General features: G+C 34.7%; 2 protein-coding genes and 1 long non-coding RNA gene across 5 annotated transcripts; 2 read left to right on the forward strand and 1 right to left on the reverse strand.

The window, feature by feature from the left end:
- The first annotated feature begins 8,696 nt into the window (after positions 1 to 8,696).
- Positions 8,697 to 11,722, forward strand: LOC139892131 (ribulose-phosphate 3-epimerase, cytoplasmic isoform-like). 2 transcript variants are annotated; one of them, XM_071875172.1, is made up of 8 exons: positions 8,697 to 8,923; positions 9,101 to 9,105; positions 9,210 to 9,272; positions 9,364 to 9,470; positions 9,566 to 9,663; positions 9,772 to 9,864; positions 9,950 to 9,991; positions 11,380 to 11,722. In XM_071875172.1, the coding sequence occupies exons 1-8, from the start codon at positions 8,810 to 8,812 to the stop codon at positions 11,533 to 11,535; spliced, it is 678 nt and encodes a 225-aa protein (XP_071731273.1). In that variant the 5' UTR covers positions 8,697 to 8,809; the 3' UTR covers positions 11,536 to 11,722. The 2 variants fall into 2 exon arrangements, with proteins under 2 accessions (XP_071731273.1, XP_071731272.1); XM_071875171.1 differs by having other exon boundaries at positions 8,801 to 8,923; positions 9,101 to 9,130.
- A 4,023-nt stretch (positions 11,723 to 15,745) lies between these two features.
- LOC139892132 (probable adenylate kinase 7, mitochondrial) lies at positions 15,746 to 18,311 on the forward strand. Its single transcript, XM_071875173.1, has 4 exons — positions 15,746 to 16,107; positions 17,277 to 17,417; positions 17,594 to 17,719; positions 17,809 to 18,311. The coding sequence occupies exons 1-4, from the start codon at positions 15,790 to 15,792 to the stop codon at positions 17,959 to 17,961; spliced, it is 738 nt and encodes a 245-aa protein (XP_071731274.1). The 5' UTR covers positions 15,746 to 15,789; the 3' UTR covers positions 17,962 to 18,311.
- Positions 18,312 to 22,157: 3,846 nt separating this feature from the next.
- LOC139892133 (uncharacterized) lies at positions 22,158 to 25,580 on the reverse strand. Of its 2 annotated transcripts, none has more exons than XR_011773981.1 (4): positions 25,502 to 25,580; positions 25,347 to 25,422; positions 22,691 to 24,732; positions 22,158 to 22,607 (listed from the first exon to the last, which is right to left on the reverse strand). It is a non-coding gene; the product is annotated as an uncharacterized lncRNA (long non-coding RNA). The 2 variants fall into 2 exon arrangements; XR_011773980.1 differs by lacking the exon at positions 22,158 to 22,607 and having other exon boundaries at positions 22,691 to 24,504; positions 24,582 to 24,732.
- Between the last annotated feature and the right edge of the window lie 1,869 nt (positions 25,581 to 27,449).

The following is a 27,449-nucleotide window of genomic DNA, read 5'->3' on the forward strand; positions in this document are numbered from 1 at the left end:
ATGCATTTTATGTTTTACGCCATGGACGCAAGTACTTAAAATATATTCTACGTTGAGTTGTACCACATTGCATATCTTCCCTAATAGTTTGGTAACTAATATTTACACGTTGTAAGAACATGTAAGCGCGAATCCTATTGATAGATCTATCGGGTTTGACAACCCCAACCGGGCTAGTCGCTCTAGTATCGTAAATGGTTGCATAGTACTTCGTTTTTACTACACTTGGTACAGTGTAGGGAGATTTCATAATAAAGGGAATATGCTACATTTATGGTTAAATATGGTTACCGAAGCGCTCAACAACTTATAGAATATCTTTATTGAAATATTTATAACTATGAAATCTTGTGGTCTATATTTATATCGATGCTAGCTTTAAACCTATATATCTCACCAACCTTTGTGTTGACTGTTTAAGCATGTTTATTCTCAGGTCCTTAAGAAAGTCTTCCGCTGTTGCATTATCTGAGCAAGCTGTGCATGGAGTCTCATGCTTTTGTTTAAATGAAATGTTGCATTCAATAAAACCTTTGTCATGTATTATATTCGACTATTATGTCACGTGTGTAGTATTTGGAAACCGATGTATTATGGGGATTATTTCTTAAATAATCGCCCACTTGTTTAAAACATGCATTATGTATAATAAGGGTGTGTCTTTTTATGAAACGAATGCAATATTTTCTAATATGTATCATATAGATGTCAAATACCTCGCTATGGGACCAATGAATAATGTACCGCGTTTATAGTAATATGAACGAGTCGTTTCACAGGTGGAGTGCGATGGTGAGGCGAAGAGATAAAAAAGAGGATAATGATTTTAAGCAAGAGGTAGAAACAGGGATGTGTTTTGGTGTTTTTTTATTACCTTTTCGCCTATTTCGCCTAAAAAAATTAGGTGAGACGAAAATAAATTGTATGCGTGGCGAGTTTTGATTGGTCGAAAATTTACGCCATATTCGCCTAAATCGCCTAAAAGTGGTAGGTTAGGCGAAATGTTTATAAATTTCGGAAAAAAAGGTAGGCGGAAGTATTGGATGACTTGGCATGTTCTCATTGGATGTTAAACTTTTCGCCTAATTCGGCTAATGTTTAGGTGAAATGCATGCTTATTTTTGGAAAATTTTCGTTTGATTATTTATGAGAGAGAAGGTCATTTTTGCTTATTTCAGTAATTTTCTCTTTTTTTTAATTGTAGCCCTGTGATTATACAAGTTTGATAAATATAGATAAAAAAAATTATGTAAGTTTTGAAAATGATATGATATTAATTCATTGTAACGATGTGTAAACAATTTAGTCATAAATTTTCATAATCATACAAAATAAATATTTTTTCCAAATTTATTATTTAGAATGTTTGACACCGTAAAAAAAAATAAAAAAAAATAAAAAAAAAATGCACTACATTCGTATTCTTAACAGCATCTTTGTATTATTTAAAAAATTGAATTCGGTGTGTAGAGCTAATAATGCAAGAGAACACAACAACTTGAATTCCAAGCTAACAACTCATTACCTACGTTGAGATTTATTAAATTATATTTAATATATTTAATTCAATATTTAATATCTATATCTATATACAAAAATAATAAGAAAAATAATTAATCTTAATTTTCTCAAGAAATACATCATTCATACTTTCATATTCATTATATTTATGCCAATAGCCACTTGAAACATTTTTTTTTTTTTTTGGTAAAGAGTTATACCCGTCAAAAACAAAGGGTTTCAACCGAAAAGTTGTTTCAATTCGATTCATTCTTAAGGTCAAATAAAGACCACAATTATTGAAATTAGATTACGATTACAAGGCTGGAAATAAACGAAACAATAAATAACGAGGGCTTTGAGACAGGCCTTATAACCACACAACAAACAAGCAACCTACAAAACAATGACGCAAGAAACTAACAACATAACAAAAAACGACGTTATATTCCAATCATATTTCACAATAGCAATATGCAGCGAACTCTTCCACTTCAACTTCAAGGTCATCAACTTGTACCAAACACTAGAAAATATGAGATCAAACACTTGGTCAGTCGATCTACTCGCCTTGGTTAACAATTTGTTATTCCTCTCTTGCGAGAGAAAATAAACTGAAGCAGAATACACCAATTTCAGAATAATAATCCTTGAAATATGTCTCGAACCAAACGAGATAAGCATAGAAATAACCTCTTTCCACACATTGCTTATATCCGGAACATGTAACGGCCTTTAAAAAGGCGCTCCCAAACTCTAGTAGAAAAATTGCAAGTTATAAATAAATGATCATGAGATTCTGGAACACAAAAAAATTGCGAGTTAAAAATAAATGATCATGAGATTCTAGAACACAATTAAAAACAGGACATAGAAGACGACTACTCTGCAGGTTAATCTCTCATGGGTGTAACTTGTCTTGAGTTCACAGACGCTCACCATTAACAATCAAACAAGAAACGCATGCATGGGGATAGACTGAGAAAACCAACATATCGAATACCACTGCACTTACTCTGCTCTTAGCCGAATAGCTTCCCAAGCAAAGCAAACAGAAAACTCGTGTAAATTTACATTAGCATCCACACATAAAATCACATCATTATCAACTGTAAACACATGAATATGGATAGAAGACAAATATGAGTATATGTTCCCCCAATCAAAAGGGCATGACCACGATCCTCATGTATAAGGTCAGACACTTTCAAGTGCAAAGAGAAACCAGCACGATCACGACGAGCAATATTAGTGTTAATCAAAGAAAAACGAAAACGTCCCTGGAGGTGTTTTTCCAACCTCATCACAAATCATTATGCAAGAAAGTCAAAATAATGCACATTCCGATGACATCACTATTGAAACTCCCATTGCAACATCACCTACAGCTGATCCAGAAACTCAAGCAACACCCGTTGTAACAGAACCCACAACCGAACCGGAAAACCCAAGCATAATCATCCATTCGTCCTCGCAAAGCACCGGTTTGGATGAGGGATTACACACATGGTCAAGGCTTGTCCGATGAAGAGTTAATGGAAGATGAAGTGGGCTATGTTATGTATAGCTCATTAGATGATCCTGATATTTATGAAGATGCACGTAAAGAATAAAAGTGTTAGAAAATAGGGTTGTAAATTGACTGCCGGATTCGTTCTTGAATCGTGTATTCACTTTCTCTATAAAGTATTTCGACCCTACGATTGCCTCGGTTGCACGAAATCTTTACAGGGATAAGACAAGAACGCAATCAGTGTTTTTGGCAATGAAATCACTGATCAAATTGTTAGAGAATATGTGTGTGTTTTTTGTTTGTTAAAATGAAAGCAAAAACATATTCCTATATTTATAGGAAGTGAAAAGGTGCGAGTGAAAGTACGCAACTTTTCAACCAAATGATGTAACCCTTCAACGAAATGACGCAACCTTTCGTTCACATCATTTAGGAAATGACATCACTCTTCATGAAATGATGTAACCATTCATGGTTACCTTTCATCAAAAGATGTAATTTTCAAGACCTTATTGAATTAACTCGAACGAGCGTGCACTCCGCACTCTCCAAACTCGTCATTAAGCTTAATTCGATAAGCCTTTGCTTTCTAGTAAATCCCAATTAACTAAAATGATTGTTGATAACACTAAAATCACCAACAAATCCCCCCCATTTTAGTGTAATCCTTGATTTACTAAAATAAGTAAACAAACAGAACAAACTAATGCATAAATGAAAATGTTTCAGAAATTGAATTTTCACTTAGTATAATATTTACGAGAATTCGAGTATCAGGGTGTTTCAGAAATTGAACCCTTCCACTCATATGAAGCCTATAAAATATTATACACATCAGTTTCTTACATATCCCTAAGACAATCTTGACACTATTATAAGCCATGTGTCCCAATCCTTCAGTGAACATATTGGCAGCTAAGTCCAAAGCTCCATTGAAGCGGCAAAACTTCATGTTCACATAGGTAGCTCTTTTAGTCTTGCACCCGCATATGCAATTTTTCAAAAGAGCTATTAAGAAGTTAAACCTTCAACCTAACTCCACTTACGGGTCTAAACACATACTTTGGGATCAGAATATTTATGTGTTTCAATCTTCAGAAAGTAAGCTTACCTCATTGAATTCAGCTCCTAGCGTTGTACTAGAAGGGAATTGGGCATCTCACTTTGGAAGATTTAATGGACTTCAATCCCACATCATTAGCCAACTTGTGCGCACTTCCGGCTAATTCTTTTGTCAAGTGATCCGTCAAATTTTGTTGGAACCCAACAAAATCCACATATATCACTGCATTCATGATCAACCCACGAAACATAATGTCCAAGGCACAAGTGTCTAGACTTTTCCTTGTACATTTAACTATATGCCTTAGTCATAAGACATCACATACCTAGGGAATTGGACTTTAATCTCATTCACTTCGACTTCAATCAATTTCCCTTAGTAATCCTTTTATCCAAGGACTTACTAAATTCTTATTCTAACATAAGAAACTCGTGAATACTCAAATCAATTGATTGATGAGTCCTTGTATATGTCCACTTTCCACAAGTAATCAATGTAAACATATAATTTATACACCCTTGATAATGTATCCTCATTATCCTTGTGTACACAATTATTACCTTTATATCAGATGTTAAAATTAAAATTATAAACAAATCTTTGTCAATCCACTCCTAAAACCAAGAAGTAATGACAACAAATTTATAATATCAATAATTTCAACATCAACCTTTTTGATCCAAGATACCTCATCTATACCAAGTGTAAAACCAACGACTTGTAGATGTATAATTTTCTTGACCAAAAGTAAAAAAATACAATTTTAATATGCTTTAAGGATTCTCATTGTGAATTAAACCATAATCCATGGTTGGCTTTTACAAGTATTAAAATACTTAAGCCACATCACAATAAATTATCCTAGACCTTGCTTGATATTTCCAACACCATGCTATATTGGTCATTTGATGTAATCACACATCATACCACCAATTTCCAAAGCGTATTCGATAATAATTAAGCAACATCTTAACCATTTCATATTAAACATATTTGTTTTACTAACTTATACCATCTTGATGAATCATCAAATGGTTTGTGGACATAATTCACATGAGAAACCCAAGAATAAAGACTTCATATACTACAAAGTCTATTTCATTGACTTTGGTAAGACCACTTCACTTCTAAAGAACAAGAAGTAGATGTAACAAGTTTTAATGTCAACATATTGTTTCTTAAATTCATGTAATTTCATTCATATTGAGTATAAAAGTGTATCGATCATTATCTTGAATAATGATAATGATATAATTTATCCATCAACATATGGTATTACCCACGAAAGTCACAATCAATTCATTAAAATTTGCAATACAAAATTTGCAATACGTTTCAACAAATAAATAAATGAATAATTTATTTATTCTGGTAATGCAAATTTACAAACAAATGAATTAATCCAATTAGAACATGTAACAGATAGTTATATCATCATGCAATCAATGTGTTATGTGTTATTAACATTAATTTCCATGTAATATTAGTCACCATATATCAATCCTTTGATGGATTAAAATTTATAAACATGAATTCATATACATACTACTATGAATTAACATGAATTGATAATGTTATGACCGGTTACAAAGCCCGAGTTGTAACTGACACCACAACATCACTAACGTTTGACTTTACCATTGTAACTAACCAATTAATGTTTTCTATCTATTAGTAATTATCTCAATTTAATCCCAGTAACGACAAAAATCGTTCCCATCCCATATAATAAATGAACCGGTATTTCGTTACTTCGGTTGATCGATACTACTCCGTAATGAAAGCAATTCATGGCATAGGATACCAGCATGTACAAAGACATACATAAAAGCGGTAACCGTCAAATTCATGTGAATTTAACCTTAATCTCTGATAAACATTTGTCACAATCATATATATTTTCCCAATAACATGCATATGCAAATACGCAATTTCAATCCGTAATTGTAGGATTCATTCATGGAAAATATATATACGGAAAAATGAATTCAGAACCGTAATAACCGCTTCGTACACAATATCTCAGACACATATTAATACGTAAATTTACTTACATGCATAGAATCTTATGAGTATAATTTTATGAGTTTGACATGTATCCAGATTCCATTCTTGAATCTACATCCATTCTTAAACTCAAATTCATTCTTAAATATTATAATCATAAGATATCCATGATACAGGAAGTATAATTCAAAAGGAAACATGTATCTTGAGATGTTAAAAGATTGATTGGACGGATGCATAGTTATGATCCGGTGGCATATTGTTCATTCATCAATTTAACCATGATTCTCCATAAAAAAACAAATTGTTCTAATATCCTTCACACTTTACATCCCGTATAAATAAAATTCCCATTCAATCACTTAATGATATTTCTTCCTTATTCCAATCGACCACAATTTTCCCGTATTTGAAACCCTCTAAAGCCTTTATCTTTTCATGATTCTTATCACGAATATCACCAAATACTTTATAGATTTGTTAGAAAATAAGGTTGTAAATTGACTGCCGGATTCGTTCTTGAATCGTGTATTCACTTTCTCTATAAAGTATTTCGACCCTACGATTGCCTCGGTTGCACGAAATCTTTACAGGGATAAGACAAGAACGCAATCAGTGTTTTTGGCAATGAAATCACTGATCAAATTGTTAGAGAATATGTGTGTGTTTTTTGTTTGTTAAAATGAAAGCAAAAACATATTCCTATATTTATAGGAAGTGAAAAGGTGCGAGTGAAAGTACGCAACTTTTCAACCAAATGATGTAACCCTTCAACGAAATGACGCAACCTTTCGTTCACATCATTTAGGAAATGACATCACTCTTCATGAAATGATGTAACCATTCATGGTTACCTTTCATCAAAAGATGTAATTTCCAAGACCTTATTGAATTAACTCGAACGAGCGTGCACTCCGCACTCTCCAAACTCGTCATTAAGCTTAATTCGATAAGCCTTTGCTTTCTAGTAAATCCCAATTAACTAAAATGATTGTTGATAACACTAAAATCACCAAAAAAAAGTGCATGAGTGAAGGAAGTGGAGGATGAAATTATGGCCATCCAAATAACTGAAACGTTAGAGTAGGTTGACTTACCAACTGAAATGAAACCAATAGGAGTCAAATGGGTATACAAAACCATGCTAAATGAGCATGCGAAAGCAGACAAGTACCAGGTGGGACTCGTTGTAATAGGTTATGTACAAAAGAAAGGTATTGATTATAGGTCAAATGGCTCGAAAAGATAACATATAATACCAAAATTGACAATAAAGGTAATATGACTTTTTGAAATGGCTGAAAAGGGTTACATGTTTCAATTTTTGCCCGAACAGGATTATGATTTGAAAAAAGTGTGCAATTGAGGTAATATCATCAAATTTATTAACGATCGTTAGTCAAATTTCGTTAAGTGCTCACAAGTGTTTGACATATGAGGGACAAAATCACACGGTTGGTCCTGTACCTTATAAAAAAATAAAATTATTTAGTAAAAAGTTCAAAAAATTAAAACTTAAATTAATTTTAATTTTTATTAATTTTTAGTTTTTATTACTTTTTTTTATCATTTTTTATATTTTTATTACTTTTTTATTTCTTTATTATAATGTTTTTATTTTTATATAAGGTTCATGGGCCAACCGTGTAATTTTGTCCTACACATGCAAAACACATGTGAGCAATTAACGAAATTTGACTAACGATCATTAATAAAGTTGACGATATTACCTCAATTGCACACTTTTTCAAATCATAATCCTTTTCAGCAAAAATTGAAATACGTAATCCTTTTTGAACATCTGAAAAAGTCATATTACCTTTATTGTCAAATTTGATATTATATGTTAACTTTTCGGACCATTTTCCCTTGATTATAAAGCAGTTTTTGCTCCGGTGACAAGAGGGGACACTATTCGTAGATCTATTGTCGTAGCTGCTCAAAGTGGTTGGACAATATTCCAACTAGATGTTAAGAGTGCATCCCTACATGTGGAGCTTAAGGAAGTCGTGTATGCCAACCAATCAGAAGGTTTTATCAAGAAAGGTGATGAAACGAAATTCTATCATTTGAAGAACGCGCTCTATTGTTTGAAGCAAGCTCTACGAGCTTGGTTCAATCGCATCGAAGTTTACTTTAAATGAGAAGTTTTAAGAAAAGTAGTTACAATCATACACTGTTTTTCAAGAAGCTTTGGAATAAAATAATTATAGTAATCTTCTATGGTGATGACTTAATTTACGTCCGGAATGATTTGATTTTGTGTGAAAGTTTCAAACAATCTATGCAAAAGGGAGTTTGAAGTGACTGACTTAGGTCATATGAGGTATGTCCTTGGAGTGGAGGTACAACAAACAGAAGCAAATTGTTTTTTTGTTCTTTTGGTAAAAATAACGAAAACTATATAAATGAGTCCTTCATCAAATAATGAAGGACCGAACCGAGAGAAACAAAGATAGGCAACCGGCTGGACTCGAAACTAGTGGAGGCATTACCAATTTCCCATTAATATCACATTTGTTTGGCCCAAATCAAAGCCCATTAAGAAAATGAGTTAAAAATCAGCTGTACCAACCAAAACAGTAGTCAAAATCTATAGCAGTAGGAAAAGATCCTTGGGACAAACATTATCATAAATTCATCCTATAATCATAATCATAAAACACAATTCACAATTCACTAATTCATAACACAACCCAAATTCTGCAGAATCGTAATTCAATAAGATGGTTGAAGCAAAGATCGCACCGTCGATGCTGTCATCGGACTTCGCTAATTTGGCGTCGGAAGCTCAACGCATGGTCAGCTTTGGCGCCGATTGGCTTCACATGGACATCATGGTATGTTACCAAACTTTAATTCACTTCCAATATTTCATCTTTATATCTAATTTTACAATTATCATCAAATCTTTATGCTTTTTTGACCTATCAACTAACTAACTAACTAGACGTAAAATTAAGTATTACTGTATTTTGTTGACGATGCTCAGTTATTTTGTTGATGTTAATTTGCAGGATGGGTATGTTCCAGAATCTTCGGTTGCTGTAACTTCTCTATCACAAACAGTAGAGATTAATCAAATAATTAGTTAATTAAATTAATTAACCACTTGTGTTTCTGCAGTCATTTTGTCCCAAATTTAACAATAGGTGCTCCAGTTATTGAAAGTTTGAGAAAACACACCAAGTAAATTACTTTGTTGTGTCTAATCTCCTTAAAAAGCTCAATTTAATGCATTTATTAAAAAAGATTAAAACTTTCTTCTGATTTGATGCAGGGCATATTTGGATTGCCACTTAATGGTTACAAATCCTCTCGATTATGTCGAAATTTTCGGAAAAGCCGGTGCTTCAGGTTTCACTTTTCATGTTGAGGTGTCCAAAGGTAGTATCATCTATTATGTTATGGATTTGCATTTGCATTTGCATTTGCATTTGTAATTAGTTTGGATATTTCATAATTGGTGTTACTTTTTGCAGATAATTGGCAACAACTTGTTAAACAAATAAAGTCCAACGGTATGCGACCTGGCGTGGCGCTAAAGCCAGGAACACCCGTTGAGGAAGTCTATCCTTTGGTATCTTCAAATAAGAACATTTTTTTGTTATAGTAAAAAGCCATCTTTTTCACATAATTCGTGCAATTTTTTTTAGTAGAACTAATTTTTTTTCCCACTGGTTCATAGCTTGAAGGTGAAAATCCAGTTGAAATGGTGCTTGTTATGACTGTGGAACCTGGATTTGGTGGACAAAAGTTTATGCCTGATATGATGAATAAGGTACATCTGTACATGAGCCTTCTGTATGAAAATTTCGCGTTCGATTATAATAGCTGATTTCTATGGTCCCTTAATTCGGTTTTAGGTACGCACACTGAGAGAAAAGTACCCAACACTTGATATAGAGGTTAGTTGTTCCACCTTTTATCGTATATATCACTTTTATGTCCTCACATTTTTTAGTGCAAGTTATATTTCGTGGATATATGTCAGTGTGGAATTTGTGATTAATTTGTTTATAGTAACTTCTTTTGTGTGTGTGTGTGTGTGTGCGCGCGCGAGCGCTAGCAGTTGCATTAGTTATCACTATTAGAAACCTATTGTGACATATGTATAAGTTTCAGCCCGTAATGTGTTTTGCAATTTACGGAATTTGAATTGAAATTGATTGAACCAAGACTTTTTAGGCAACCTGTTAAACTAAATAACTGACATACATTTTCATAATTATGGGAGATAGGTAGAAGTATGATGTTCTTTTGAACTATTGAAGGTATTAGCAAGTGACAACCAATCAAACAAACAAGCCTTTAAAGTTGATTTTTGATTAAAAATGAGAAAAAGAATATTTATTTAAGTCAATAGGGCATTTAGACGAGAGTTTTTTTTTTCACTCTTATCTTCCCACTTATTAATAATACCTCTTTATTACTTCCCTTCACTCTGATATTGGGTATTTTTTTCTTATAATTGGTCGACTCAATGAGGTTGACACACCATTAAAGTCACATGAACTCAATTTAATGCTAAAGAATGAAAGACTAGACACATATACATGACATGACATGCATATGACACAGGGTTGCAAAACTTGGAATTACTTAGCGAATATTCGGTCCTTGCTACTCGGAGAGTACTCGGCGAGTCAAACTCGGCCAAATACTTGGGATTACTTGGAAACTCGGTCAAATCTCGGGATTACTCAGAAAATCAGTCAAAGTCAAACTTGGTCAACATTCGAGTACTCCCTGAGTTCCTAAGTACTCCCTAATAAGCCCGGACCGAGTACTCCACGAGTAGCGATTTTTGCAACCTTGATATGACATACATCCTAGTTCTATTCTACTATAGATTAAAGTATGCTCTAAATGTCTTTATTTCAACATAGAGTTTAATTTAATTGTATGACCAGCTAGAGGAGTGTTATGAGGTTAAACTCTAATTTAAACATCATATCTCAAATTCTATTATAAATGAGTATCTTGTTAGTGATTAGTGTTTGTGAGAATTTGATTTTAAGAGATGTCTCTACAGTGAGCTCTATACTTTGGATCCAATTCTAATAAATTCACATCTAGTAACATATAATAGTTTTTATATTTGTGCTTAGAATCTTTAAGAATTAATACTATAAAGTTTTATATGGAAAAAATGGTCAACGTGCCTCCTTTTTGACCCATTAACCTACATGCCCATATTGCCACCTGTAACCTTTTGCCCTTGTGATCTGAAACAATTGTATTGAGCCCGGATAATTCAAGTTCATACTGAAAACCTGAATAATTTGAAATGCAGGTAGATGGGGGTTTAGGCCCTTCAACAATTGACACTGCAGCTGCTGCAGGTGCAAACTGCATTGTTGCTGGCAGTTCGGTTTTTGGAGCTCCAGAACCCGCTCACGTTATATCTTTACTCAGAACAAGCGTCAACAAGGCGCATAAATCTGGTTGAAGCTTTACAAGCAATCAACTTTCAAAATGATTGATTGATACCTGAAACATGATAAGTTTTAAGTTACTGTTTCGATTCACTTTCATACTTCACCTCTCATTGTACTATTCACCATTGTACTGTATATGTAGAGTTTTGCTTCATCTATCTATTCCATGACATATATAATAATAAAGATGATGCGTAACATCACTTACTCAATTCACTTAGCTATTTCAATATATGTAATGCTTGTAGTTGTAGCTGCATGTACAAATTGTACATGCAATAAATGGAAGAAATTTACATACTCATCTGGTATGATATTAATATTAAATTAATAATATAAATATATGTGAAGGGCATATTTGCTTTGCCCTAAACAGGCCTAAATCACATACTGTGGCTGTTTACTGAAGGAAGATTCTTCGACTTCAATTGGCTACTATGTTTTTAGATCGAGCATAACCAAATTTTCAGAATGGTTTGGTTTGCTTTCCAAAGACTTTTTCATTTGACACCGTTTCTAGTCTATTTCTCCTGCTTCTCCTTTATATTTTTGTCAGTGGTTGAATATTGAAGACAAAATCAAAACTCCTATGGCATAGTTTTTAATGATTATCCGTTGAAAAAATGTATGCTTATTGATATTGTTCGTTTGTATTAACTCAATTGACTTAAAAATATGGGTCATTTAGTTTTTAATTGGAACTGATGGCTTCAAAAAAAGTTGTATTTTTTCTCTAGTTTCTTGCTAGACTTTATTTAATAATATTTTGCCGTTCTATAAAAAAACTCCTATGACAGATATTGGCCACGTCTCGTTTAACATGCATCAATAGTATGTTCGTCATAACCCGTGGCTCGTGGTGGACTAGTTAGGGCTTAAACTTTTAAAATGGAGGTCAAGGGTTCGAATCAACAAAGTTGGAAAAATTAATCCCGGTCTACTCAAGGAGGTTCACGCAGTTTGACTTCGGACTGTTTGCAAAAGCGGGGAGTCGCCCTGGGATTAGTCAGTTCGCAAAGCGAGTCGGATATCAAAGTATACAAAAAAATAGTGTGGAATTGGTAAGATGGTTAAGTAGGGCAGGTTTGACTTTTTAGAGTCAAAATTGGAATTGGGGTGATATGGTCAGTATGATAGATTGTATGAGAGATGGTAGAAACTATTATTAGTAATTGATATTCAAGGTTGATAGTCACTCCATTTCTTTCAGTTTAATGCCCAATAGGCTTATATGAATAATAGAATTAGGTGTCTATTTAGTTGTATATTCCAGTGAGTTTTCGAGTCTGCATTCGCATTGATAGTCATGCATTGCAATTTGTATCGTAAATATTGTATACATCTATATAGTAATACAAAAACTATAAGCTAAGATCAAGTTAATGAAGAATTGATAGGCATTAGGTTGATATTTAGGTGGTTATAAGTTAACTATTTTTGTAGATGTAAATTTGTTCGAGCCATCTTTGAGTATGTGTACGAGCTATAAACGGAAACTAGTGAAGGATATTGCAAGATATATGAATTAAAATACAAAAAGATGTTAGAGCCCGTCAACAAAAATGGATGTCATATTGGTCTTGGATGGTCAACATCAAGTTTTGAAACTTATGGTAGTTTGGTAGTATAGAAATGTAATGATATATATAATTCATGTTATAGCTTTATAATGTTGGTTTCTCATTTTTGTTGTTGTCAATTGTATAAATATGAATATTGTTTTGGTACAATATTTTATGTATCAACACTACATCGCTTACAAAAATAGTAAATAGTTTAATACGAAGTCCATAAAATATTAAGGCCCCGTTTGGCTCGTGGAATGTTTTTGGATGGAATGGAATGTGTCAAAGGAATTGGAATCCGAAGGAATTGGAATTGATAAATTCCATGGAATGTGAAAAATGTGTTCTATTTTACATGGAATGGAATTGAATTTCATTTTATAAAATAATTAAAAACTTATAAAAAGAATTACGTTTCTAAATTTTGTGTTCATTTCCGGACTCACTTTTTCAAAATAAAAAATTTAGATATGCGATTTGAGAACGCGTGTCGAAAACGCGCGTTTTCTGCTGTGAAAAAGAGCGTTTTCGGGCGCGTTGCAAGATCGCGCGTTTTCGGACGCACTGCGAGATCGCGTGTTTCGTATGCGCTGCGAAAATGCGCATTTCTGGACGCCCTGCGAAAACGCGCGTTTCAGCAGGGGATCCAGAAACGCGCGTTTCCGGGCAGCCAGCAAAAACGCGCGTTTCCGGGCGGCCCGTGAAAACGCGCCTTTCCGGGCAGCCCGCGAAAACGCGCCTTTCCTAGCACCTGCGAAAACGCGCCTTTCCTAGCACCCGCGAAAACGCGCGTTTCCGGACGCCCCGCGAAAACACGTGTTTCCGAGCGCCCGCGAAAAAGCGTGTTTCCGGGCGCGCTGCGATAACGAGCGTTTCCGGGCGCCCTCCGAAAACGCGCGTTTCTGGGCGCCCGCGAAAACGCGCGTTTCCTGACGGCCCGCGGAAACGCGCGTTTCCTGACGCCCCGCGGAAACGCGCGATTCCGGGCGCCCGCGAAAACGCGTGTTTCCGGGCGCCCGCGGAAACGCTTTACCGGGCGCCCTGCGAAAACGCGTTACCGGGCGCCCTGTGATAACGCATTTTCCGGGCGCCCTGCGAAAACGGGCGTTTTCCGGGCGCCCTGCGAAAACGCGCGTTTCCGGGCGCCCTTCGAAAACGCGCGTTTCCGGGCGCCCTTCGAAAACGCGCGTTTCCGGACGCCCTTCGAAAACGCGCGTTTCCGGACGCCCGCGAAAACGCGCGTTTCCGGACGGCCCCGTAAACACGCTTTGAAAACGCGACACGAAAACGCGCACCAAAAAAGTGACCCGATCCACTAAAAAAAGTCTCAGAAACGCGATTCGAAACGCACCACGAAACGCGGAATAAAAACGCGACCCGAAAATGCGGACCGGAAACGCGACCCGAAAACGCGGACCGAAAACGCGACCCAAAAATGCGCGTCGAAAACGCTCCCTGAAAACGCGCCCCGAAACCGCGCGCCTTATAGCTCCCTGAAAACGTGCCTCGAAAATGAGCGTCAAAAAGGCGCTCTAGAGTCGCGACCCGAAAAATTCAATGTTGAAAGGAATTCAAATCCATCAACATATTGAAGGAATGAACATTCCATAGATGAAGGAATTTCAAGATTCCAAGAAATATAATTTCTTCCAAATTATGTCAACCAAACGGAGCGGTCTAAAGAATTGAATTCCAATTCCATCAAATTCCTTTGGAATTCTACGAGCCAAACGGGGCCTAATTGTATTCTTATTTTAGAAAAATCTTTAACCATGAAATATATTACCCATTACCCATTACCCATATATACTAATGGGGCCCAAAAATTGGTCTTTTTGGCCCAATTCCCACCCATTTTTTGGTAAAAACGACAACATGGACAACATAAAAATTTGGTCGTTTTGGCCCCATTCCCACCCATTTTTTGGTAAAAACGACAACATGGACAACATGGGGAAAAAGGGGAAAAAAACCAAACACCCCCTCACACTATTTCAAACTTTTTAAATTCGGTCCCCCTATTAGGGGTATAAAATGAAACTTATTATATTTTAATTAAAAATCTTAATCAAACTTCACCCGTATTTTTAACGAGACATATCTTTCCGCTCGCTTCGCGTTAAATTTTTTCGAACCCACCGTTCAACTCAAAAAAATCTTGCGAACACAACCGGACTAACTATACGCGAAACGGACACTTCTAAAAAAACGCTAAATACCTCGGATATATTCAATACATATACACACCTATACGATAACGCTCCGTTAACTATGAATACGTAACCCGAAAGGTCCCGCGGCATCGCGCGAGCCCATTTTACTAGATATATCGATTAGTCTTGCAAAATATTTTTTTTGCAAAACCTGTGTAGTCACGGGTAATGAACATGTAAATAGTAATTTAATGTTGGTAATTTAGTAATACTGGTAATGGTAATGGTAATGGTAATAAAGAAATGATCTTTCATCATTGCGATGCAGGCCTTGATTTATTAAGGTTAATTGTTTTTTCGTAAATAAAAACAAAGTCAAATACACAATCTGAGTGTTATCACAATTATATAGAACTTGAAGGGTAGTACATGTAAATATTATCCATACTCTTTTAACTTTAGTCTTTCCATTTTATTTGCCCTAATTCCCCCTTTTCATCAAAACCCTGATTGATTTTCGTCCGTTGCTAAACCCTAATTAGCCGTTATGGCGTTTGTAGGTCGCCTGAGAGCTGCCGCCGCTCCTTTTGCGCGACTCCGAACAGGTCAAACGAACCGCCGTTTATACGGATCGGCGGCTCAGCTCCAGTACGAATACGATGATGAACACGAGAGCCAATCAGAAATGGAGGATTCACTCGGATCGGTATCGGGTCGGGGCGTTCAATGGGTTATATTAGGGGATCCGATGACGAATAGACAAATGTATGCTCAAAAGCTTTCGCAGCTTCTTCAAGTACCTCATATTTCTATGGGAACCCTAGTTCGTCAAGAATTACATCCTCGATCTTCGATATATAAGCAGGTGTGTGTTAATTATTCTATCCTTTTACGGTATCTTTGCTTGATTGTTGAAGTCCTTTGTTTAATTGAATACGTATACATATTTGCTTGATTAATGATTATAATGATATCTGTGAATACCTTGGTTTGTATAAATTTTTTTAATTTTTTGTTGGTGTAATTCAATTTCACTGTTTTTTTTATTATCAGAAGTTGTATATTTGTTACAATATGCTATTATTATTGGACAATTCTGTTTTGCATGTATAGACAATAGCCAATTGTATATGGTACACTCTATATGATTGTAATAAAGTTTACACTTTTTAACTATTGTACCTATCCATGTTTTAGAGATAGCTTTATGGTTCTAATCAGTGTTGTAAAATACCCGATTACTCGCCGATTAATCCCTGATTAATCGTTTTTAAGAGCAATCCGTTCCGACTTTCATAAATCCGTTTAATTAAACGGTTAACGTTAATTGATGGGTCAAAATCGAAATTTGTAATCAAAGTCGGTCAAAGTCAAAATTGGTTAACATTTTAACATGAATTTAAACTAAACTTTATAGTTTTTGAGCAAAATGAATAATTTTAGACAATTATGTTAAACAACAACAACAAAACCCAATACCACGTGAGTGGTGTATGGGGAGGTGAGATGTAGACAATCCTTCCCTTATCCGAGAATAAAAACAAGTAATTGCTCCACCCAGAGTGAACACTCTCAAAAGTAGAGAAAGTCATCCCTCTCTATTCGACGGATAAAGAGATTGCTTCCGAGTGGACCTCCGGCCAGTAAGTAGGAAATTCTTTTAAAAAAATCGTAAAATTAAATTAAAAATAAAATTGAGACGCCATGAAAATGGTTAATGGTAGAATCAAATTTTCATGGGTTTTAAATCCTGCCTTGAATTCAATTTAGGCTCTAAGCGGCAAATTAAAAATAAAATTTATGGTTTATTTCTATATTTACACATAATTTTAAAATTTAATAGTTAAATGTATAAAGTACAATTCGACTAATCCCCGAATTACCGATTAATCCTTTTAAAGTCCCGACCGATTAATCCCCGAATACCGAATTTTGCAACCTTGGTTCTAATATACGACCGTATATAGTTAGATTTTGTACTTATATTGTTTTTTTTTTGTTTTTTTTTTTTTTTTTTTTTTTTTGACAAATTAGATTGCGAATGCTGTGAATCAAGGAAAGCTTGTGCCTCAAGAAGTGATATTTGGTTTGTTATCAAAGAGATTAGAAGAAGGCTTTTACAGAGGTGAAACTGGCTTTATTTTAGATGGAATTCCTCGAACAAAATTGCAAGCTGTAAGTTTACTCTTTTGCTTATGTATCCTTCATTACTTTTATTCGGTTTGCTGTGTTGTATTGTAGTTTGAATTTATGGGGAATGGAGCATGGTGTTTAAAAAATGATGTTTCTTGATTAGAATTCAGTTTTCAAATTGCAATACATTTTGTAATTGCTGTTATTACATCCAACAGGAGATTCTTGATCAAGTTGCCGATATAGATTTGGTACTAAATTTTAAACGCACAGAAGAACCCCTGCAGAAGCAGTTTGTAGGACGCCAAGCTTACCATGATCTACTTAGCGGGTGTAACTCAATGGTACTTTAAAAAGCATAATAAACTTGATAATTATGTAGCTTGAGTTTCCGATTGTTGTAAATGGATTTTTGATCTGATGTTGTCTGCAGAACAAGCCATTGGAGGAGTACTACAAGAAACAAAAGAAGCTTTTAAACTTCAATGTGACTGGTGCACCTGGAGAAACATGGCAAGGATTGTTGACTGCCCTCCATCTTCAACACATGAATGCTCTCACCTCTTCGCATAAGTTGAGTGTATAAATGTTGCAGTTTGGTTCTTTAACCACTTTATGCCCCGGCAAAACAATATAGAAATATTTGAGTGTAATATAGCTTTGTGGGTTTAGCCTATAATATATATATGCAACATAATAATTCATTGTCAACTCAACACAAACTCAAGTGTTAAGAGAAATTTTGGTATTGTGTAACGTATAAGAACTTTAAGCAACTTCATGTTATCAATGTTGTTTTATCAAATTCAGTTTGCCTTTTGGCTTGTCACTTGTAGGCCTCTAGTCATTGTGTTTGTAACGTTTGAGTGAGACTTGGTTGTTGGTAGATGACATCTTGTAATTTCAGTTTGTTGTAATATTATGGGTACTAACACTTTGTCAACCACTTGGTTTACTATGATTACACAAAATTTAGAGATTTACCTTTTAAATTTTGCAATGAAATGATATATCTTATTCATCTTGCGCTGCAAAAATGTGATTGGGCACTATAGTTGTAAAAGGAGAAAATTGGACCAATGGTCCCCGTGGTTTACATGAAATGGGTTAATTGGTCCTTGATCTTCATTTTCGGGGTTCGTGGTCCTTGTAGTTTACATGGCCGGGGTGAATGGTCCCAAATTCTGACGGCCGTTTATTTCTTCCGTCAAGTGAAAACACGTGACAAACATGTGATGGTTAAAATCGTCATTTTTCATTCTTCTTTTAAGAGAAAATTGGACCATTGGTCCCTGTGGTTTACATGAAATGGGGTATTTGGTCCTGAACTTCATTTTCTCTTCTCTTTCAAAACACATTTTCTTTTCCCTTTTAATTTCTTTTCTCTTTTCTCTTTTAAAACCCACTTATTAAATTCATATCATCGTTGTGTTCATCTTCGACAATAAACAAGTTTATCAGCACAAGATTTTAATTACAACTTCAATCATCAACTAATTCATCATCTTTTATCAATTCATCAAGTGCACGAGTATTACGACTTGAAATTTCTGGATCTGTTCATCGTGAATTTTCGCCAAAAATTAAATTATTGTGAATTGAAGCTTTTAATCAATTGAAATAGACTCCATAACCAGTGACAAACATCTCTTATGAATAACCATTTGCCAAAACACCTTCAAATAAACAGATACGTCGATGAACAGTGTCGTCTTCATGAACTTCAAGTTGCAGATGGATTTTTCAATTTAGCATGCTTTAAGTATAGTTTTCTTCATGAAAAACGTTTTAAACCACATTCCAGATCTTCGTCTATCATGCTTATGGCCAAAAACAACAACTACATTTCGAATTTGATCCAAACTCAAATATGTTGACTTTTTGAAGCGAAGTTTGACTCAAAAATTAGAGTTCGAGACTACGAATTAAATCTTCATATTTTGTAGAAAGAGGTACGAATACATAACGAACAAATATGCATTATTACTTTTTGCTATATGTTTCTGAATCGTTCCGTGCACCAACGTAGTTCAACTTTTCGGTTAACAATGAACACGATATGGAAATTGATGAAATCGAAACTGTTAATAGTAACTGAAGATCGTCAAGTGTTCGATTTTCGTTACTGATCATGAATACATGCTCCATGTGAATTTATAGCATCTAAATGATGATCGCCTAAAGAGAAAAGAGAAAATGAAGTTCAGGACCAAATACCCTATTTCATGTAAACCACAGGGACCAATGGTCCAATTTTCTCTTAAAAGAAGAATGAAAAATGACAATTTTACCCATCACATGTTTGTCACGTGTTTCCACTTGACGGAAGAAATAAACGGCTGCCAGAATTTGGGACCATTCACCCCGGCCATGTAAACCACAAGGACCACGAACCCCGAAAATGAAGATCAGGGACCAATTACCCCCATTTCATGTAAACCACAGGGACCATTGGTCCAATTTTCTCTTGTAAAAGACGCGAGACAAGGTTGAGACCTTGGAGCGTTGCAACTCGACGGGGCTGAGACAGATGTTGATTAACGTTGACTTAATATATATATTCAAAACATAAACGTTCAAATATAAAAATGTAAAATTTAAGCCAAGTATCTATATCTATGTTTAATTCGAAATATTTGTCTTTAATTTGATATAATGTTTATGCTTATAATATATAATATTAAAAGTCAACGTTGGTCAAAATTTGTGTCGACCCCGTCTCAACTGTTTATTAAGGTTTTTGACCGTTGTTTAATCGTTGACCTTTTTTACTCGTTTTTAAATCCGCTGTGACGGTACACAAGTAAATCCGTTGCAACATCTGTTGAGACAGCCGTCCCGTCCGTTTTTACAACATTAGATATGGTACATAACCGTGTCACTTGTATTAAGAAGGTGTACATGGTCAAGTTAATTGAACCGTAATTGGTTCGGTATGTTAACCAATACCGGGAAGAACAACACCACCTATTCTATTAAGATCATATCACAGGTTGGCGACAAGTTCTTTCCAGCTAAACGTCAAAGCTACAATTTTTCACAAGCCAATGCCCCATGTTTTGCACAAGTTCATAGCATGCTCTCCCATAGGAGAGACTCTCATGCGATGATAACATGGATTCGTCGTGGAAGTTGCCTCTGAGGGGACGGTATGACTATAATTGTTCGTCCAGGGAAATGATCGGGTGAGTGGGCGCGTTCGGACCCCCGTCAGTGCCTCCTAACCGCTGTTTAAAGTTATTGACAAAAAAATATGTTTGAATACTGGCATCGACACCTAGTAATTGCTCAATCGTAGAAACTAAATAGATATATAGAAAGAAAAAAAAAAATTGATGATATGATGATGTAACTTGATACGAAGTTAGGTTGATTGCTAAGATCCAGCTTTGTGTGTGTCCCAAAACTAGTAGTTTTTAGGATGTGTGTTGCGTGAATTTATTATGTAGATTACTTGTCATGAAAAGTTGTAGCATCTTGCTGGCAGTTCAGTGTTTGGAGCTCCATAACCCGCTCAGGCTATATCCTTATTAATAACAAGTGTGAACAATGCGCAAAAAACTGGTTGAATTGTTGCAGGTAATAAACTTTTCAAATGATTGAGGTGTTAGCAGTATGTATACATACTATCGATTGATACCTAAAACATTATAAGTTTTCGAGTTACTATTTCATACACCCGCCTCTCATTGTACTGTTGACTATTGTACAGTGTATTAGTGTATTAGTATATGTAGAGTTTTAACCTTGTGTTGTAGCTCATGTGTAGGGGTCTGCCTCTCTTAGCGAGAGGTCAGGAGTTCGACTCCCGTGGGGTGCAACATTGCACACAAGGTTTCGCCTTTACCCTTGAATTCCACTCAATGGTGCCTTCCGCACATCACGTTGCGGGGGCAGTGGGAGATGGGTGTTTTACCGCCCATGCCCTCGGATTGGGCCGGGTTTCCTCTTGGGTAGTAGTTGGGGGCGGGTTATGCAACTGCGTGAGATGAACACGTGGGTGGTTAAGTCCCTCGGATTGGTTCGAGTTTACTCCTGGACAGCAGTTGCACAGCTGGAATGATTTCATTGTTCCCAAACCTGATTTGATTCATTTTCACAAAAGCTTGAAACTAATACTTGCCGATTTTGTTCCTTTTTGCCGATGAACTGGAACTTTTTTTCCAGGTGAGAGAGAAAATTGGCTTCAGCTTCTCATCATCTTTGATTTTTAAATTTAAATTCAAAAGGATTAGGGTTAGTTTTGAAATTGAATGTATAAAGATAATTGGAGATATTCAACTGATTAGGGTTGGTAGTCAAGATTCAGTTACATGGATGGTAGTTTAGATTTTCTTGGGTTTTGATCAATAGAGAGGGTTGAGAGGGAATGCAGAAAGCAGCTACGTATCTTGATCATGATGAGGATGAAATACGCGTGCGTGTAAAAAAGAAGTGTGCATTTTGGGCCGTGTAAATTTTTTGATAGTATAAAGAAAAAGATAAGTAAATAAAGTTTGTTTTTTCTAATAAATTGACACATCACTAAATTTTAAAATAAAGATTAACTAAGCTGACACGTAAGCAAATTACAATCTTGTTTTGTATAATGTGATAGTAGGTAGATAGATAAATAAATACTATAGATAGATACATTATGGAGTATTGTTTTTTGGTAAAATGATATAGAGAGGAATATACGTTAAAAAAGTTTTGGTAACTAGTTAAAAGACCCGTGATTTCACGGGTATATTAAATGATAAATGACAAACTTTTTAGTATAATAATACAATCAATGCAATTCTTAAGCCAGAGACCCAACAACTAAGCTTCTTTAAAAACAACATTCGACTCAGATACCCGCGTTTCCAACGTTTGGTTCGTAGCAATACACAATATTTTTTATAAAAATTAATGGGCCTCTTAATACTCTTTCCTCACAGATCATTTGCTTCCTTTAATTTCAAGCACATCAACATTGCCTTTGCGCTGATCCTGCCAGCAAATATTAAGTATGCATAATGCAAGTAGAGAATTTGGAGTTCATCTCAAGAAATCCTATAAACTGGGTGAACTATTTGTGCTTAAGATGCAACATGAACTTCTATAATGAAAGCAATGTTGGCAGGAATATTACACAATACCCCAGCAATCGATACAGGTACAAAGAATTGCACTTGTATCCTTGATGATAAGATTAGTATTCTTTGATCCAACTACAAAAGTGGTTGTATAAACAGTCATAGTTTTGTTCTGCAATACAATGCATTTCATGAACAAACCTACCCAATCAATAAAAATCATATAATCATTCAACTTTAGCCAAATAAACTAACCAATGAAGTCTGAGCAAATAGCCTGCACCAAGGTGTGGCCATCTCATCTCACAGCTCTGATTTTGTTGTCTCCATAAAGAAAACGAACTTCTTGGATTCTCAGCTGGAACTGGCACTTACCATTAATAAAAGCCAATACAAACTCTAATGTCCTTGGTCCTTTAATCAACTCAAAATCATACCAAAACGACAACAAATTTTATCCCTAAAAATGTTGCAACTGATTACAACATTATATAATGACTTTTACTTTAGTCCTCCATAAATGCATTAATTGGATAACCAAATACACATAAAAGAACTCATAGTTATCATCGCTTTTAAGAAAATGGTCTTACAGTTCTTGGTAAATGGCACGATAAATTAAATTTAAATTTCACAAAGATGAGACAATAAATCGGAATTTCACAAAGATGAAGCAATACATCAAAATGAGCAAAACATGAGAAACTTACAAATTGATCGTGCAGTTAAACAACCTTTTGCACCAGCAGGGTAGATATTCAACCATCTGCACCAATGGCAAAAAGGTGATATCAGATAATTTACCAGAATTCACTCAACAGTCTATAATAAATCATAAAAAAAAAATGGAAGACATTTACCATTGTAAGTAAATTAATAATTACAAAAATACTACCTGCATTGACCTTGTTAATAGACTCGGTTTGAATGTTCGATTTGATCTATCAAAATTTATCTCTAGCTCAACACAATTCTTCATGCATATATTACAAATAACATACAATATTGATCACATAAAGAACATGATCTTAAGATTTATATACTCAAATTTTATCAATAATGAAAACTCGCATTGCTAACACTCTCAGATAAACACGACCCAAATGAGCACCAACAAACACGACCCAAAAGGATCAAAAGTAATTAAAATGGTCTTTATGTTAGGTGTGGGCGACTCAGTCAAATTTAAATGGATTGTGGGTGAAGTCGAACCATTCACCCACTTACTGAACATCGTTTGGATAGCACCCATGATAGTCAACTCCAAAACCCACAAACAAATTTCAATAGTGGGTGTTCCATGTTACTCTAAAACTATATAAACCGATTACTGTAAAACAACATATCAATATCGGTATAAATATCAATCGATATGCAATTCAATATACATAAATGCAAAACTATAAATAAATGATAAATTGTTAAACATTACAACAAAAGATCATTTCATTATTATAGACACACATATAGTTTTAACACTAAATATTTAACATCATCATATAAAAGAACTATAAACCCATAGAAAAACGTGAAAAACATAGAATAACTATCTTTATGCAAAAGTGAAAATCTTTAACAATATTTATAGCATAAAAGTGGGTCCTTTACCTTGCTGGTTGAACCATCTTAATCGACAATCAAAAAGAAAGAGGGTTAATGCCATAATCATATTCATACATTTCAAAAGAAAGTGAATTGTCATACCTCCAGATGCGACCTTCATTGTTCTAATTATCTAACAAATAAGACAACAAAGATGCTAAAAACAATCTTACAATCATACAAAAAAGGCTCATAATCAAAACAGGAAGCCAATCATTTAATCAAAAAACCATATGGAAATCACAGATGGCAGTTTGCATTTATTTTTGGTGATCTCTATTGATTTCAAAAACACATGGTATAACAAAAATAACTAAATAATTAACACCCTTTTCCATGTTATTTGAACAAATACAGAGTACCCCATTAAAATAAAAATTAACAGTACATAAGCAGCCAAAGACATTGAGCCTGACATGTTCAATGTGACAGGCGGAGAGTTATGAAGATTCCAAATAGCAGCTGCACTGTAACAAACATAAGCCACTTAATTTCATACAAAAAATGCAGTTTAATAAAATTTGAAGCACATTTAGAAGCTTACTATTGAATAGTTTAAACAGAGAAAGTAAAAAGAGTTGCTATTGAAGAGTTCAAACAAATAATGTAAAAGAGCTACTCCATCCTTCAATTTCCTTTTTATCTGTTATTTATTTTTCGAACTTCTTTGTGGCATCCCGAAATTTTCACCAAATCTACAGTAAATACAAGTCAATAAGCGTATCACTAAAATGGAATAAAATCAGTTTACGACATACACTCGAACACTCATATATTCCAGTTCAAACACACACCCACATAGTCATTTGACTTAGCTGACTCAGGTCAGGTGTGGTATGTCTAGATAACTATAAACTTATAGTTATAGCCTTTTGTCTTATACATGATACTAATCTTTCTGTGACAAAAACACAAAAACCGAGAGCTCATAGTCCTTCCCCATAATAAACCAAGTATATCAGGACCAGGTAACCAGTTAGATGATGAAGACAACTTAAACTACCACAAGATATATTCTCAACGTGGCTAGAGATTTACATTTTTGTAACTTATCAAACACATATAAATAACACATGATAACACAATCTCCTTCATCCTTTCGAATAAACATACCAGCACTAGAATGAAAAAATAAAAATAACCAAGCTTCAAGAATCAAATTCCTTTCTACAAAATAAAATCTAAATTCCAATTGATACTCCGTAAATCATACAATACATAACAAAAAGACATATCCTTCATTATTCAGAAGAAAAAAACCCTAGTAAGGTAGGGTAGCAAAAGTAATGAAAAATATAGTACGGAGTACCTCGATCATATCCGATTAGAAGAAATAATGAATTGGTAGAATTCAAAATCCGTGAACAAATTTTAGGGAAGAAACCCTAAAAACAAATTGAGAGACGATATCAAAGTATTGTAAGCTTTTTGGTAGATAGAAAAAGATTGCGTAAGAAAAATCACCTGGTAATAATAAGGTACGGGTTGAAGTTTGGAGATTAAGAATCCCAAATTTGAAGTTTGGAGATGAAGATGAAATTTGAGATGAAAACAATGAAGTGATCTCCATTTTAGGTTTGAAGTTAAAAAAAAGTTAAGAGCGATTTTGAACAGTGTGAGAAAGAAGGGTGTATTTTTGGGCTGTGTAAAAATATAAAAGTCCACACCTTTTAATACATATTTTATTTGATTTATTTTTAATTGTAAAATAAATAAATAGATTTATGACAGGATCACCTAGGTTGTCTAGAATTTTTTCTTTTTCTTTTCTATTTTTTTATTTTTTATTTTTTTTTATTTTGGCGAAAAAAGGAAAGTAGCATTGAAAGGATTAAATATCTTCATTAAAATAATGAAGAATATCAATCAAAAGATACAATGACGGAGTTAAGCTCGATCAAGAGTTCAAGATTACAAAAAGAGGCAAAAGTAGCCTAAAAACACTCCAAAAAAGAATTGATCACAAACAAAAAATTGAAGCCCGTGACGAAAGTTGAAGTTAGAAACCGAAAGAAGCCTTTTAAATTGAAGTCATGCATCCAGAAACATGAACAACTTTGTGGACAATAAGATTGAGGCCCGATACAAAGGAGCTCATATATGTGAGCTTGTTATCGAATATAACATTTTGGGCCATTTGAATAAATGCACAAGACCTCAAAATATCCCATAGATGTGAACTTTACTCTCGCAGAACCTACCATCTGGGTAGCCATCACATATTAGTGGTGATCCAAAAATTTACTTGTGGCAAAATTGACAAAGTAGAAAACTAATTTCAAACATCCACTTGAAATGCACCAAAGGCCTAAGATACCAAACATCGATAGAACAGGAAGCACAACAATCTTATACCATGGCATCTTGAATTGTTAAGAGAAGGACTTGAAAGATAATGACCAACGAACCCGTCATACGACCACTCGACATGATTCCAAGGTCACGATTGTTCCATGAGGCGATCCTCATGGTTTTGATGCGTTGTCCGGAGACTCATCGTCCTTCATATTCTCCATTATAGCCGCAAAATTCTGTAACTCTTCCTTGTAAGTCAATTTCTTAGCCCCGAATTGTTGGCCATTAATATTACATTTTTTGAAAGAAGATTTCTGCCCGACAACATGGTTGATTTCACTCGAAGTATCAAAGATGTAACGACCCGGCCAAATTGTCATTGACGGCGTCGATAACTTAAGTCCCGTTACGTGGTCATAGTCCCTATATAAGACGTGTTTGACCAAAATTATGTCGCGTTCATTTGAAACGTACAAGACTGCAAAGTTTAGTTTACCAAACGGTTCGACAACAAGTTTAAGTTTACAAAAGTAATAAAGTATAATTGAAATATCTTGCGACATAATAAGTTTGAAAATCACGGTTGCTATAAATAGCGTAAGTATGTATACTTTAAGTTTGAATCCAAAGGTACTATCACTAGCGTATGCATGTATGCTTGACCCCAAGCAAGTATTCAAAGTATGCGGAAGCATGCATCAAGTAGCCAAGTATGAACCTAAGAAAACATATAGAAAACTGTCAACGAAAAACGTTGGTGAAGTCATAGGTGTATTTGTAAAGTATGTTTTTGAACCACAAGATTTAGTATCAAAGCGTATACATCTCAAAAGATGTTGTTTGTATCACGAGCACCTTATTACCAAAGCTTAACTGAATCTTACCTCTGCATAATAGTGTTAGAACCTACACTATATACCGAAAATACGTTTCATCCATCTGGATGAGGGTTCGTCAAACCCGTATGGACACACAACATAAGTTCTCGCTTACACCCTACAAGTGTAACTAATGATAGTTGGACTTGAGGATTTTTGTTCTAACTCGTATGTATCTTTGCTTTCATATTTGTGTTCAAAGTATAAAAGTATAAACCATATATGTTTCACATCCCATG

This window comes from Rutidosis leptorrhynchoides, chromosome 2, assembly GCF_046630445.1.
Source record: "Rutidosis leptorrhynchoides isolate AG116_Rl617_1_P2 chromosome 2, CSIRO_AGI_Rlap_v1, whole genome shotgun sequence".
Taxonomy (NCBI): domain Eukaryota; kingdom Viridiplantae; phylum Streptophyta; class Magnoliopsida; order Asterales; family Asteraceae; genus Rutidosis; species Rutidosis leptorrhynchoides.

Excerpts from the sequence above, each read along its gene's own strand:
- LOC139892132 (XM_071875173.1), top strand. The coding sequence starts at position 15,790 with ATGGCGTTTGTAGGTCGCCTGAGAGCTGCCGCCGCTCCTTTTGCGCGA. Across the intron at positions 16,108-17,276 it reads GATCTTCGATATATAAGCAG|ATTGCGAATGCTGTGAATCA; the intron begins GTGTGTGTTAAT and ends TTGACAAATTAG. Across the intron at positions 17,418-17,593 it reads CTCGAACAAAATTGCAAGCT|GAGATTCTTGATCAAGTTGC; the intron begins GTAAGTTTACTC and ends TACATCCAACAG.
- LOC139892131 (XM_071875172.1), top strand. The coding sequence starts at position 8,810 with ATGGTTGAAGCAAAGATCGCACCGTCGATGCTGTCATCGGACTTCGCT. Across the intron at positions 9,865-9,949 it reads TGCCTGATATGATGAATAAG|GTACGCACACTGAGAGAAAA; the intron begins GTACATCTGTAC and ends ATTCGGTTTTAG. Across the intron at positions 9,992-11,379 it reads ACCCAACACTTGATATAGAG|GTAGATGGGGGTTTAGGCCC; the intron begins GTTAGTTGTTCC and ends TTTGAAATGCAG.